At 48.3% G+C, this 15,112-nt stretch overlaps 1 protein-coding gene across 3 annotated transcripts in view; it reads left to right on the forward strand.

The window, feature by feature from the left end:
* The window catches only part of SOX5 (SRY-box transcription factor 5), a 444,166-nt gene that overhangs the window by 60,428 nt on the left and 368,626 nt on the right, over positions 1 to 15,112 (forward strand). For all 3 annotated transcript variants that reach the window (XM_056846727.1, XM_056846729.1, XM_056846728.1), the window contains exon 2: positions 2,101 to 2,332. In XM_056846727.1, the coding sequence (XP_056702705.1) occupies positions 2,101 to 2,332 (232 nt within the window). The remainder of the gene's footprint in view (positions 1 to 2,100; positions 2,333 to 15,112) is intronic.

Consider the following 15,112-nt stretch of genomic DNA (forward strand, 5'->3'; position numbering starts at 1 on the left):
CCGCCGATGGAAAGGTGTTTGGGCTAGTCACTTGGGCTAGTCACAGCCCTCTTACAGCTTTCTCAGCCCCACTTACCTCACAAGGTGTCTGTTGTGGGGAGGGGAAGGGAAGGCGATTGTAAGCCGGTTTGATTCTTCCTTCAGTGGTAGAGAAAGTCAGCATATAAAAACCAACTCCTCCTCTTGTTCTTCTTCCTCTTCCTCTTGGATGGCCCAGACTTCCTGACTTGGATGGCCCAGACTGGCTTGATCTGCTCAGATCTTGGAAGCCAAACATAGTTGGCCCTGGTTCTTGGACGGGAGACCACCGAGGGAGTCCAGGGCTGCCATGCAGAAGCAGGCAGGGCAAACCACCTCCGTTCGTCTCTTGCCTTGGAAACCCTACAGGGTCGCCGTAAGTCGGTTGCCACTTGGCGGCATTTCCCATCACCCGAGTGTTGCTCTATTCTCGCCTCTTCCCTCTTTGCAACCTTGCGAGTATCTACAAGTCACCGGGATAGGGTTGGGAAATTCCTGGAGATTTGGAGATGGAGCTTGGGGAGGTCGAAGTTTGACAATGTGAGGTAGCTCAGCAGGGTGTAATGCCATACAGTCCACCTTCGAAAGCAGCCATTTTCTGCAGGGAAACTGATCTCTAGATCTAGAATCTGGAGATCACCAGGCCCTGCCTGAAGGTTGGCGAATCTGCTCCCGGTACAAGTGGACAAAATGTCTAAAAAGGCAAGCCTTGCTCGATCGTGAGTGTTGGGACCATACCCTGAGCCCCATATTTTTCTGTTGTGCCTGATTCCCTTACACAAGACGCCACTCGAGGTTCCTGTCAAGCATCACCAAATGTGTACATGTGAATGGGCCTTTCCATTTCCGTGGAGTTCAGTAAGGGAAGGCAATGGCAAACCACCCATGTTAGTCTCTTGCCTTGAAAATCCTACTGGGTTGCTGTAAGTTGACAGATTCAAAACAGATAAAGGGAAATATTTCTTCACACAACACACAACTAAACTGTGGAACCCCCTGCCCCAGCAAGTGGTAATGGCTGCCAACTTGGAAGGATTTAATAGTTGAGTGGACATGTTCATGGAGGAGAGGGCTGTCGATGGCTACTAGTCAAAAAGTATACTGGTCATGATGCATACCTATTCTCTCTAGGATCAGAGGAGCATGCCTATTATATTGGGTGCTGTGGAACACAGGCAGGACAATGCTGCTGCAGTTGTCTTGTTTGCTGGCTTCCTATAGGCACCTGGTTGGAGGGAGGGGCCGTGGCTCAGTGGCAGAGCATCTGCATGGCATGCAGAAGGTCCCAGGTTCAATCCCCAGCATCTCCAGTTAAAGGGACTAGGCAAGAAGGTGGTGTGAAAGACCTCATCCTGAGACCCTGGAGAGCCGCTGCCGGTCTGAGTAGACAAGACTGACTTTGATGGACCAAGGGCCTGATTCAGTAGAAGGCAGCTTCAAGTGTTCATGTGTGTGACACTGTGTGAACAGACTGCTGGACTTGATGGGCCTTGGCCTGATCCAGGAGGGCTTTTCTGACGTTGCTGCTAACTTTCAGTTGCTCAAAAGTTTAAGCTGCGCCGGCTTTGTTGTTATGAGTGTGGTTGGTGTGTGTTTTTCCTTTCCCGCGATCGCTGAAAATGTGCCGTTCTCAAGAGAGGGGACGCAAAGGGGCAAGGCAACAACGGCGTGCGCCGGGTGTTTTCAAGAGAGCCCACCATTTCGTTCTCCCCCTGGGTAAAACAAAATAAAAATGGAACCGCATTTCATTATGTCGTGCTCGGAGGTAATTTTTCTCCCCTCTATTTTCTCTCTCTCTCTTTCTCTCTCTGCCGTGAATGTGTTTAAGAAGCCGGAATACAAGAGAGAGCTATATTAGCGTATTATTCTTACAACAAACAGGCAGTGTTCTGCAGCTACCTGCTTGGCCATTGTTCCGGATTGTTGTGTGCTTTGCAGTGGTATTTGGATGGCTTCCTGCTCTCCAACGGCATAAAAAAAAAAAAAGGCATTTCTATTACAATGGCCCCTAACCACACAATGACGGCATTAAGGATTTATGTGGAGGTTTCATTATTTTCCCTCCTCTTTTGTTCCTTCCAGGATGTCTTCCAAGCGACCAGCCTCTCCGTATGGGGAAGCAGATGGAGAGGTAGCCATGGTGACAGGCAGACAGAAATTGGAAGAAGAGGAGAGCGACGGGCTCCAGGCCTTTCACCTCCCTTTGCACGTCGGCTTTCCCAACAAGCCCCATTCCGAGGAGTTTCAGCCCGTCTCCCTGCTGACGCAAGAGGCTTGCGGCCACCGGACTCCCACCTCTCAGCAAAACACTTTGGTAAGTCTCTCCTCCGGGCCTCTATTGTGCCTCCTTCTCTTTGCCTCCACAATAGCCGGGCGCCTGGAGACCCCTCTCATTGTGCGGTGCGCAGGGTTGCCATCGCCCGCACGGAGCGCGTCGCAGCCATGGGAAAACTTTGACCTAACCGGGCTGCTTTTCTTCTGGTGCCCCTTCTTCCGACAGCGGGCCGTTCATTCCCGTACGGGCCAAAAAAACACACACAAAACACCGCTTTGTCAGACTACCAGCCGATCTCTGGTTTTGTGAGAATCATTTCCACCCCTACATAAAGTAATATGTGAATTGCCAAGCACTGGACCCCCATCCACAGACATATCAAAACGTATGAAGAGCGCTGCCGGAGGGGCTGTAGCTCAGGGGTAGGGCATGAACACATGAACACATGACACTGCCTTCTATTGAATCAGACCCTTGGCCCATCTGTCTAAGACCAGCAGCAGCTCTCCAGGGTCTCAGCTCGAGGTGTTTCACATCACGTACTTGCCGAGTCCCTTTAACTGGAGATGCCGGGGATTGAACCTGGGACCTTCTGCACGCCAAGCAGATGCTCTACCCAGTGGCAGATCTACTATGAAATGAATGAAGCTTAAGCTTCTGGGCCCCTAATGAATGAATTTTTCAACAAAATCAAGGGAGTTTTTTTAAGCGTTTGTTATTAAAATAAGGCTATTTTAGGGATAGAATCATAAGCCAATGGGTTGAAGTACTTAATATTGACCTGAGGATATGCTCTAATGCCCATTTCAGATGGCCTCAAAATGTCCCTGTCAGTGGTCAGATTTCATCTGCCATAGAACAACCCCCATTGAAGAAGATAACAGCTGTTACCCAGACCTCGTTGCTGGTGGGAAGGGGTTCACTGTATGGCCCATTTTCAAGGACTCCACCCCACCACCCTGTTCTCCTCCATTTGGCCCTCGAGGTCCTTGCAAGGGCAGCAAGGCCCTTTGGACCTTGTTGGATGTTGTCCTGTTGTTGCCGGTTGCGAAGGGCCCCCCATAACAGTTCAAGCTTCAGGGTCCCAAAAATGTAGGTCCCCCATTGGCTGTACCACTGAGCCACAGCTGCTCCCCATCTGCTTTGCATCTAGAAGGTCGCAAGTTCAATCCCCGGCATCTCCAGTTAGAAAGGACCAGCAGCAGGCGACGTGGAAGTCTCCACCTGAAAAGGGCAAGAGTTGGGTAGCACCTTGAAGGCCAATGACATTTCTGGCAGGGTATGAGCTTTCGTGAGCCACAGCATCTGAAGAAGGGAGCTGTGGCTCTCAAAAGCTCATACCTTGCCAGACGCGGTAGTTTGGAGCAGTGGTCTCTGATCTGGAGAACCGGGTGTGATTCCTCACTCCTCTACTCCTCCACATGAGTGGTGGATGCTCATCTGGTGTACTGGGTTGGTTTCCCCACATCTACACATGAAGCCTTGGGCTTGTCACAGGTCTCTCAGAACTCTCTCAGCCCCCCTATCTCACAGGGTGTCAGTTGTGGGGAGGGGAAGGGAAGGTGATTCTTCTTTAAGTGGTAGAGAAAGTCGGCATATAAGAGCGAACTCTTCTTCTTCGTGCATAATCCGCTCTAATTATCTATCTCTTTCTGAACTGAAAAGAACCCCAAACTTTGCCTCATAAGAAGGGTGCTCCAACTTCTTATTTCTTGCCGCTCCAATGACCGTGCCCTGGGAGTCCAATGATTTGACCACTCTCCGTTTGTTAGGAATTGGCACATTTTATCCTCGTAATGACCACCCTGTGAGGCAAGGGAGGCTGAGAAGAAGAACAAGAAGAAGAGTTGGTTTTTACATGCCAACTTTCTCTACCACTGAAGGAAGAATCAAACCAGCTTGCAATCACCTTCCCTTTCCCTCCCCACAACAGACACCCTGTGCGGTAGGTGGGGCTGAAAGAGTGTGACTAGCTCAAGGTCACCCATCTGGCTCAGTGTGGAGGAGTGGGGAATGAAACCCAGTTTTCCAGATTAGCCTCCACCGCTCATGTGGAAGAGTGGGGAATCAAACCCGGTTCTCTAGATCAGAGTCCACCGCTCCAAACCACTGCTCTTAACCACTACACCAAGCTGGCTCTCAGTGAAGAGAGAGTGCATGACTGGCCCACGGTCACCCAGTGAGATTCCATGGTAGAATGGGGATTTGAGCCTGGGTACCCTAGATCTAACCACTACACCCCATTGCTTCTATACCATGGTTGGAAAAATGGGTCCCATACTGACAGTGGCAGGAGGGAAGGCAGCGTGGAATAGCCTGATCTTGTCAGATCTTGGAAGCTAAGCAGGGTCAGCCCTGTTTAATATTTGGATGAGAGACCTCCAAGGAATACCAGGGCTGCTATGCAGAGGAAGGCACTGGCAAACCACCTCTGTTAGTCTCTTGCCTTAAAACCCCCATAAGCGGTCGCCATGAGTCGGCTGCCACTTGACGTCACTTTACACACACACACACACACACACGCACGCACTGAGGGTGGCAAGAAAAGCTTAAAGCTTCTAAAATCCCTTAGAAGCTGCTTTGGCAACCCCCTACCTTGGTTCAGGGTTCATAGAATCATAGAGTTGCAATGGTCATCTAGGGTCATCTAGTCCAACCCCCTGCACAATGCAGGAAATTCACAACCACCTCCCCCCTACACGCTCAGTGACCCCTACCCCATGCCCAGAAGATGGCCAAGATGCCCTCCCTCTCATGATCGGCCTAAGGTCATAGAATCAGCATTGCTGACTGATGGCCATCTAGCCTCTGCTTAAAAACCTTCAGGGAAGGAGAGCTCACCACCTCTCCCGAGGGTTCTGAGAACTGGGGTTGCCAACAGATCCCTTCACCCATGCACCCCAGAAAAAGACCCTGACCTAGCCTGCTCCTGTGCCCTTTTTCATCCGCACAAATCAGCAGGCAAGCTTTTCACAATAGGGAGAAAAAATCCTTTTCTTATCCTCCAAAGGCAGGGGCTCTTTCTATACTCAGGCTTTGCAAAGCACAAGGAAAGGTTTTTGGTCCCCGAGCCAACAATATAGAGCTGGAGGTGGCAAAATAACACAAAATGTCATCTTTGCTACCGGGCTCTGTAGTGGGGCATGGTGAGAGACGGGTTGTGTTATCACCTGCTAATTCCGGCGGATCAAACTATTGTTGAATGTGCAGCTGCAGGCGGTAGAAAGGTAGCAATGCAGGTCGCTGCCAACAGCGTGCAGATTCAGTTGCTCTGTGTTGTCTCTTATTATCCCACTCTTCTTCCAAGGAGGTCAGATGGCGGACATCCACCTCCATGTCACTTTCACAACAACCCTGTGAAGCAGTGCTGGGTTAGAGAAAGTGACTGGCCTGGCGTGTTTCCATGGGAGAATGGGAATTTCAGCAAGGCTCTCCCCACCCCGAGCTTTAACTGTTCCTAGCTTGCTCTTCTTTCCTCATCCCTGGCTGTTTTTAAGAAGAAGAAGAGTTGGTTTTTATATGCTTACTTTCTCTACCACTTAAGGGAGAATCAAACCGGCTTACACTCACCTTCCCTTCCCCACCCCACAACAGGCACCCTGTGAGGTAGGTGGGGCTGAGAGAGCTCTAAGACAACTGTGACTAGCCCAAGGTCACCCAGCTGGCTTCATGTGGAGGAGTGGGGAAACAAATCCAGTTCACTAGATTAGCCTCCACTGTTCCAAGCCACCGCTCTTAACCACTACCCCATGATGGCTCTCAACTGTTCAAGGTATTTGTGCAAAGCTCTCTAGCTTGCTGTTCTTTCCTTGTCCCTGGCTGTTTTAAAGCTCTGGGAACATGTCAGGCATCTTACTGTAGAGCGGACGGATCCAGACTATGGACAAAAACTAGTTTAACAGCCATTCTGCTTCCCCAGTGAACCCTGAGAATTGTAGTTTGGCAGGTAGACAAATAAGGATCACACACACACGCACAATCAGAAGACCCCCTTCCCCAGAGGCGTCACCTTTGGGACCACAGGGTGGTCCCCATTTGGAAATGGCTTAGCTTGGAACCTCTCAGCGTTTTGTACATGTCCCCCATGCCCGATATTTTGAAGAAGAAGAGTTGTTTTTCATATGCCGACTTTCTCTAACTTTCAAGTAGAATCAAACCGGCTTATAATTGCCTCCCTTCCCCTCCTCACAACAGGCACCTTGTGAGGTAGATGGAGTTGTCATCTCCGAACTCTCTCAGCCCCACGTCCCTTACAAGGAAGGGAAGGAGATTGTTAGCCGGTTTGATTCTCCTTAAATGGTAGAGAAAATCAGGGTATAAAAACCAACTCTCCTCCTCCTCCTCCTCCTCCTCCTCCTCCTTCTTCTTCTCAGCTTGCTTTTCCTTGGTTCTCCCATCTCATCTGATTAAACTCAATGAGACTTATATCGAACGTCGTCACTTATAACTTTATTATTTGGCTGTTGAATAAGCTGCTGGGAAAATGCTCCTGAAAATTAGATGACATTTGTCTTCTTCTGGCCCCGCCTCCCCCAATACCTTAAAAACACTTTCAGGCATGGATCCACATGCAGGGAATATGATTTCATCTCAGCAGTGTGCTGACACCATGTCCATTTGAGGATGGGAGTGCAACGGATGTGGTTAAAGATTGCCACTTTTATTTTTCATGACAGGAGCCCTTGTGTGCTGCCTAAGAGGCAGGAATTGCAAATGTCCAAGCATTTTTTTCCCCCTCTGGAGAACTACACCTGATGAATTCCTGCCTGCTATGTTAAACAACCTCACAGGGATCCCACAGTGCACAGATCCATAGTCTCTCTGTAAGGGCATTTTTGAAGTGGAATGCTAAAAGCATCTCTGGGTCCCTTACTATTTGAGCCCATGTGTGAAGAAAAAGAAGAGTTGGTTTTTATATGCTAACTTTACCACTTAAGGCTTACAATCATTGTCCCCCACAACAGACACCCTGTGAGGTAGGTGGGGCTGAAAGAATGTGACTAGCCCAAGGTTACCCAGCAGGCTTCATGCGTAGGAGTGTGGAAACCAACCCAGTTCACCAGATTAGCCTCATGGGGAGGAGTGGGGAATCAAACCCGGTTCTCCAGATCAGAGCCCACCACCCCAAACCACCTCTCTTAACCACTACACCACTCTGGCTCTCAATATGGCGCCAGAAAGATGGAAGAGGCTCATTTTTGCAATCGAATGCTTCTTCTAGCCAGTGTAGGTTTGCCATTTGCTTTCCAATTTTGGTGCTCTCCCTCATATATAAAATGCGTGTTGACATGTTTCCTGTAGCAGTTGTAAGAACTCTCCGGTTCCTAAATCAGGAGGACTTAAAAAAATAAAAATAACAAACTGTGTCGCTTATTTAAAGTTTTTCCGTGTGGGAGTTTGTGGACACTTGTGACAGAAAAGGCTATTGCGGCATTTTAGAAGATAGAGCTTCCCTCTGTTTGGTGCGTATGGAGTAACGGGTTAAACCATGCCGTTTGCCACTTGAGAGCAACTTGTAGTGTCTCTAATCTTTCTTGGGTGAAGTACCTTTTGAGAAGAATAACCTGCCAGGTGGTTGAAGGGTGTGTGAGGGAATGCATATGTGTGTTGATTTATCTTACAATGAAAGAGAATGCGCAGCGTTCTCATATGTATATTACTAGCAAATTCCTCTCGCGTTCTGTGAGCGCCGTTCTGCCGTAGCCGTGGCTGGAAGTCCTGTCCAAGCCTAAGGCCAAGTTCATCCGGGAAGAGTACGAGAAGAGCCCTGCTGGATCAGCGCAACGATCCATTTAGTACACCTTCCTGTTTCCCACAAGGGCCAGCTGGATGACTCCTAGAAGACCTACAAGTGGGGGTGGAGTCCAAGTAGGGTTGCCAACTCCGGCTGTGGAAATTCCTGGAGATTTAGGGGTGGAACCTGGGGAAGGTAGGGATTGAGGATGGAAAGGACCTCGGTTGTGTATAATACCACAGAGTTCACCCTCTGAAGCTGCCATTTTCTCCAGGGGAACTGATCAGTTGTAATTACAGGAGAACTCGAGGCTGCACCTGGAGATTGGGAACCCTAACTCTAAGGTCTCTTCTGGAGGAGGGGGAGGAGAAGAAAATGATGATGATGATGATGATTTGGTTTTTATACCTATATTTTCTCTACCCTTAAGGAGTCTCCAAGCAGCTTACAATCACCTTCCCGTCCTCTCCCCACAACAGACACCTTGGGAGGTAGGTGGGGCTGAGAGAGTTTGGAGAGAACCATGACTAGCCCAAGGTCACCTCATGTGGAGGAGTGGGGAAACAAACCTGGTTCTCCAGATTAGAGTCCGCTTCTCGTAACCACTACACCACACTGGCTCTCACCAACCTTCCTCACAGGATTGTTTTAAAGATGGCAGCAACAGAATCTCTCCCATTGACATCTCACTCTTCCGTAGGATTGCCAGCTCCGGGTTGTGGGGAGGGGAAGGGAAGGTGATTGTAAGCCGTTTTGATTCGCCTTAAAAAGTAGACGAAGTCGGCATATAAAAACCAACTCTTCTTCTTGTATAGTCCCCCTGTTCCTGATGGAGGGAAATAGGGAGCGCCAAGTGAGTTCTTGGCAGAGGTAAGATTCAAACCGGGGGCTCCCAGATTTACAGCTCCCTCATTTAGCCACTACGCTATACCAGCTCCGCGGGCATAATTGAGCTTTTTAATAGAGAGCAGTTGTGGGGGAGGAATGTAGATTTCCAGCGTACCTTTTGTGCATCTAGCTTAGGATTGGGTGTGTTGTTGTGTTTTAATTGTGATGGGACAATGCAGAGTGTTGTGAACACCGGTGTAGATACTGTGCCAGCTCGAATAATGAGAATTTTCATTGTTTGGGGAGAGCCGTCTCCTACACTCTAGACAAAAGTGTAATTACTTTTGAACGAGGTGGAATGCGCGCCACTTAAATAGCCCGACAAAGAGATTTGCAAAGATTCAGATATAGCTTGCTTAGATGCCATATGCGCGGCATTGGCAATAAGGCGTAGTTAGCACGTCGCATAATTATGCGCTCCTGCACGCACTCACGGTTTCTCGGTTTCGGCGGTCAGCCGCCGTTTTCCGCGAGAGGTGGACGGGCATTCCCTGAACAAAGCCGGTTCCGTTAAAATAAAGGCGGAGGAAAGTTTACCATTGTCTTGTCTCAATGCCTTTCCCCACCACCTTTCCATTCTAAATTGATATTTATCTTCTGATGGAATTACTCGGCTGCAAACGCGGTGTGCTAAATGTCATCCCCCAACATGGTACTTCAAAGCTGTTTCCATAAATATAATTTCAGGTTTGTGAGCTGGAGCCGATATCCACCCCCACCCCCCCACTCACACTTTTCTTTTAGTCTTTAGACTAGCTTTGTTTTACAAAATTACCCCCAGGGCCATCTGTATAAACAAGGCAATCCAGATACAATCAAGAGAGTGCGGAAATTATACAGTACACTTTCATGTTATTATTGCATGGATATGAAGCTGCCGTATACTAAGTGGCTCAGTTAAGCCATCAAGCTCAGTACTGGGAAACTCCTGGAGATTTAGGGGTGGAGCCAGCAGAGGGTGGGGTTTGCTGAGGAAAGGGAGTGGAGGAGGCTTCCTTGGGAGGTGGTGAGCTCTCCTTCCCTGGAGGTTTTTAAGCAGAGGCTACATGGCCATCTGTCAGCAATGCTGATTCTATGACCGTAGGCAGTTCATGAGAGGGAGGGCACCTTGGCCATCTTCTGGCATGGAGTTGGGTCACTGTGTGTGTGTGTGTGTGGGAGGTAGTTTTGAGTTTCCTGCATTGTGCAGGGGGTTGGACTAGATGACCTTGGTGGTCCCTTCCAACTCTATGATTCTATAAGTGGGAAGTGATGCCACAGAGTCCACATCTAGTGTGTCCATCTAACCCAGTATTGACTCCTCTGACTGGCAGCAGCTCTCTTGAAATTTCAGGCAGATGCTAGAGAGAGCCAGCCTGGTGTAGTGGTTAAGAGTGGTGGTTTGGAGCTGTGGCCTCTGATCTGGAGAACCGGGTTTGATTCCCCGCTCCTCCACATGAGCGGTGGAGGCTAATCCGGAGAATTGGGTTTGATTCCCCACTCCTCCACACGAAGCCAGATGGGTGACCTTGGGCTAGTCACACTCTTTCAGCCCCACCTACCTCACAGGGTGTCTGTTGTGGGGAGGGGAAGGGAAGAGGATTGCAAGCTGGTTTGATTCTCCCTTAAGTGGCAGAGAAAGTTGGCATATAAAAACGAACTCCTCTTCTTCTTCTACCTGATATCCCCTTTTTAAAAAACTGAAAATGCTGAGAGACTCCATCAAGGGTTTTCTGCGTGCCAACTATTTGCTGTGCTATTGAACTTTGGTTTGGTCCTTCTTCCGTTTCTCTTGTGGCTAGGGTGGGGGGAACTCATGATCTGAATGGACGGGTTGACTATGATAGGGGTGCTGCTGGAAGACTGTATATTATTATCTCTGTTTGTATGTTGTTCTCATCTTTCTCCCCCTCTGCACTCCCAGCAACACTATTTATCGAGCTAGAATATTCAAAGCACTGTGATTGGATTGCAAAATAGGGTTGCCAAGTCCCTCTTTGCAACCGGCGGGAGGTTTTTGGGGCAGAGCCTGAGTAGGGTGGGGTTTGGGGAGGGACTTCAGTGCCATAGAGTCCAATTGCCAAAGCGGCCATTTTCTCCAGGTGAACTGACCTCTATCAGCTGGAGATCAGTTGAAATAGCAGGAGATCTCCAGCTAATACCTGGAGGTTGGTTATGAAATATCACCAGTACTGCTAAGTTAGTTGCTAAGAAGAACTAGTACTAAGCCAATATATACTCAATAGAATTCAGTGAACAACAATTTGTGTATTTCAACAAGTATACGACAATACAAACATTGTAACAGAAATGTGAATGTGCAAACAAACGTTTTTTCAACAACATAAGCAAAGACCACACAAGGGAAGACGGAGAGGTCCACTAGCAAGGGGCTTGTGAGCCTCAAACAATGAACAGTCTCAAGTGGACCACAAATTGCAAATCCACATATCAAACGTTTGAAATATGCACGAACGTGGCACAAAGAGCCCAGCAAAGCTCAGAGCGGAGCCCGGGAACGCCTTCCGGATGTATAGCGTTTTCACACAAATTGTTGTTCGTTGAATTCTATTGAGTATATATTGGCTTAGTACTGGTTCTTCTTAGCAATACCTGGAGGTTGGCAACCCTATTGCAGAATGACGTTTCTAGATTGGCCAAACTCAGGGTAAACACGAGGAACATTGTTTTCTGTCCTGGTTTGGTCCAGAGAGATGCACTTTCTGTTTGCTTTGCTTTCAGTTCCAGTTTCCAGCTCAACCTGATAACCCCTCAGGGGCTGAGAAACACACCCTCCTAGTGTATTCCAGGTTGAGAAATTCCTGGATATTTAGGGGTGGAGCCTGAGGAAGGCAGAGTTTTGGCAAGGGAGGGGCCTCAGCATGGTACAGTCCACTCTCCAAAGCAGCCATTTCTCCAGGGGAACTGAACTCTATCATCTGAAGATCAGCTGTCATTCTGGGAGATGACTAGGATAGGGTTGCGAATCTCCAGTTGGCACCTGGAGATCTCCTTCTATTACAGATGATCTCTGGTCATCTAGCGATCAACTGCCCTTCAAAGCACCCTCCAAATTCTCCAGGTATTTTCCAGCCCAGCGATATATTTAAGATAGGTCTTAGACCAAACACTGAACATGAGTCAGCAGTGTTATGCGGTAGCAAAAACGGCAAATGCGATCTTGGGCTGTATCAATAGAAGTATAGTGTCCAGATCATGTGAAGTGCTGGTATCGCTTCACTCTGCTCTGGTTAGACCTCACCTAGAGTACTGTGTTCAGTTTTGGGCACCACAATTTAAGAAAGATGTAGACAAGCTGGAAAGTGTCCAGAGGAGGGCAACAAAGATGGTGAGGGGTCTGGAGACCAAGTCCTATGAGGAATGTTTGAAGGTGCTGGGTATGTTTAGCCTGAAGAGGAGAACTGAGAGGGGATATGATAACCATCTTCAAGTACTTGAAGGGCTGTCATATAGAGGAGGGTGCTGAGTTGTTTTCTGTTGCCCCAGAAGGTCGGACCAGAACCAACGGGTTGAAATTAAATCAAAAGCGTTTCCGTCTAGACATTAGGAAGAATTTTCTAACGGTTAGAGCGGTTCCTCAGTAGAACAGGCTTCCTCGGGAGGTGGTAAGCTCTCCTTCCCTGGAGGTTTTTAAGAAGAGGTTAGATGGCCATCTGTCAGCAATGCTGATTCCATGACCTTAGGCAGATGATGAGAGGGAGGGCACCTTGGCCATCTTCTGGGCACGGAGAAGGGGCACTGGGTGTGTGTGTGGGAGGTAGTAGTGAATTTCCTGCATTGTGCAGGGGGTTGGACTAGATGACCCTAGTGGTCCCTTCCAACTCTGTGATTCTAGGTAGGAGGAGATTGTGATGCAGTGTTTTTGGCATGGGCTTTTGAAATTGTCTGCATAAATACATTTTATAAAAACGATTATGGCCAAGCAACAGTGGAGTTCAGAGGCTCAGACTAGCCTCAGCAGGCCCTGGCAATGTATGCTCGGGGTAGCTGGAGAGTTCAGAGTCCACAAGGGCACCTGGTGAGTCTGGGTGGGGTTGGTTAGCTGCTTGTTGTTGAGGAACAACCCCGCGTGAAGCTCTGAGTTCTTTTAAGAGAGTCATTTGAATTCAGTTAAGCAGAAAATAATCACCTGAAAAGCAAACACTTTGTTTTATAGATGTGCTGGGAACCGTATGTTTTCCATTGTTTTCGGCCATAGAGGCGCACACCTAGGGAGACAATTGCATGACTTCATACCAGAAAATATTTGTGTTCGGGCCTCTCGTGTCAATACGAGCAAACGCCCGGGTTCACTTGGGCAGCTGAAACATTGTGTAGCAAGCAACGAGCTGGAAACGTACGCCTTGGAGTCCGTCAGAGTCCTTGAATTGCTAATGTTGTTGCAGGTTACTCCTTTCTCGGCTGGCGAAAGTCAACGAGAAACGTTTGGGATGGGCCAGAATGTGGAGATGCTTTGGCCTGTTTTAAGGAAATGGTACATAAGAACATAAAAACACACGAAAAGCCATGCTGGATCAGACCGAGGCCCATCAAGTCCAGCAGTCTGTTCACACAGTGGACAACCAGGTGCCTCTAGGAAGCCACAAATAAGACGACTGCAGCACCACCACCCTGCCTGTTCTCCACAGCACCCAAGGTAATAGGCCTGCTCCTCTGATCCTGGAGAGAATAGGTGTGCATCATGACTAGGATTCATTTTGATTAGTAGCCATGGACAGCCCTATCCTCCATGAACAAGTCCACTCCCCTCTTAAAGCCTTCCAAATTGGCAGCCATCATCACATCCGGTGGCAGGGAGTTCCACAATTGAACTATGCGTTTTGTGAAGAAATGCTTCCCTTGATCAGTTTTGAATCTCTCACCCTCCAGCTTCAGCAGATGACCCCGTGTTCTAGTATTATGAGAGAGGGAGAAAAGCTTCTCCCTGTCACTCTTTCCATACCATGCATAATAGGTCCATGTGATGGTATGAATCCAGCGACAGAACGCGAGGCTCCTCAAGGCAAAACTTCTGAAAATGGCACTCGTGCAAAGTTTTCGTCATTGCTCTTCAATATAAACAGTGCAATCCTAAGCCTGTTGATTTCAATGGATTTAGATGTAATAACTCTGTAGAGGATCACACTGGTAGTTATGTTATAACATTATCACACTGGCATGGAATCGCCACCAAAACCTGGACTTCATCTCCCTCCGGCGTGTAGTGTTTCAAATTGTGTTTTTGATTGCGAGCATAGGCAGAGAAGGCTATTCCTTCTTCATTCATCTGGAGCGAAAGGGTGAGCGCTCCTGATTTTGGCATGTGTCCTCTGCAGATTCTGCCCCCAACCCGCTCCGAAACATGCGCTGTCTTTGGCCTCCTCGACATTCAATGAGTGGCCCCTTTCCTATGCTAACCAGGAGACCTCTGGAAACGACAAAAAATAATAATAATAATAACTCACTTCATGCAGCCAATTAAGAGTTTTTCAAAAAAAACGCTCTCTTCCCTTTCTCCTTCATGCCGCGACATCGCCACAAAGTTAAGTGCCGTGTTCCTCGTTGCCAGTGAAGTGCGGCGTACATGCGAGGAGATGAAGCATCCCCTTGTGCTAAGTAAGGCCAACAACCTCCCTGAACCCTGTGAAGCTAACATCACAAGATAAAGCAATTGACTGGCGTTTGTGTCTAAATTAACTGGGGATGACTCTGCCACAGATCCCGAAACAATGCTATCATTATCCGTGGGAGGAGGGTTTTTTTCTCCCCTTCTTCTTCTGCCTCCGTTCCCCGTGCTTTGAAAACTCGAGCCAGCCCTAAGGGGGAAAAAAAGCTCTGGAAACAGGATTATCTGTTTGCAAGCTGCAGATAGGATATAGGCACAAGTTGGAATGAATGCTCGCCGATAATTTGGAACAAGGGCCAATTAAAAAGCTTTGCATCCCATCATTGTTTCTATTACTCCGGCGACATGATATCCTTTTGATGATTCGACAGCCTAATCCTGTTAATAATTAATCGTATCTTTTTGAAATATAATGAAGGTGCGTTGTGCGCCAAGGAGGATGAGAAAAGGGACCCCCTCCCTCACACAGGACACAGGTAAATAGACGTCCTTGGATTGGTGCCAGTTTTTCCCACTGCAGCTACTGAGCCAGATTTGGCATAGTTACACACAACCAAGGCAGAAGCATCCCAGGCGAAGACCATTTGCCTTT

This window comes from Euleptes europaea, chromosome 3 (assembly GCF_029931775.1).
Source record: "Euleptes europaea isolate rEulEur1 chromosome 3, rEulEur1.hap1, whole genome shotgun sequence".
Lineage (NCBI taxonomy): Eukaryota > Metazoa > Chordata > Lepidosauria > Squamata > Sphaerodactylidae > Euleptes > Euleptes europaea.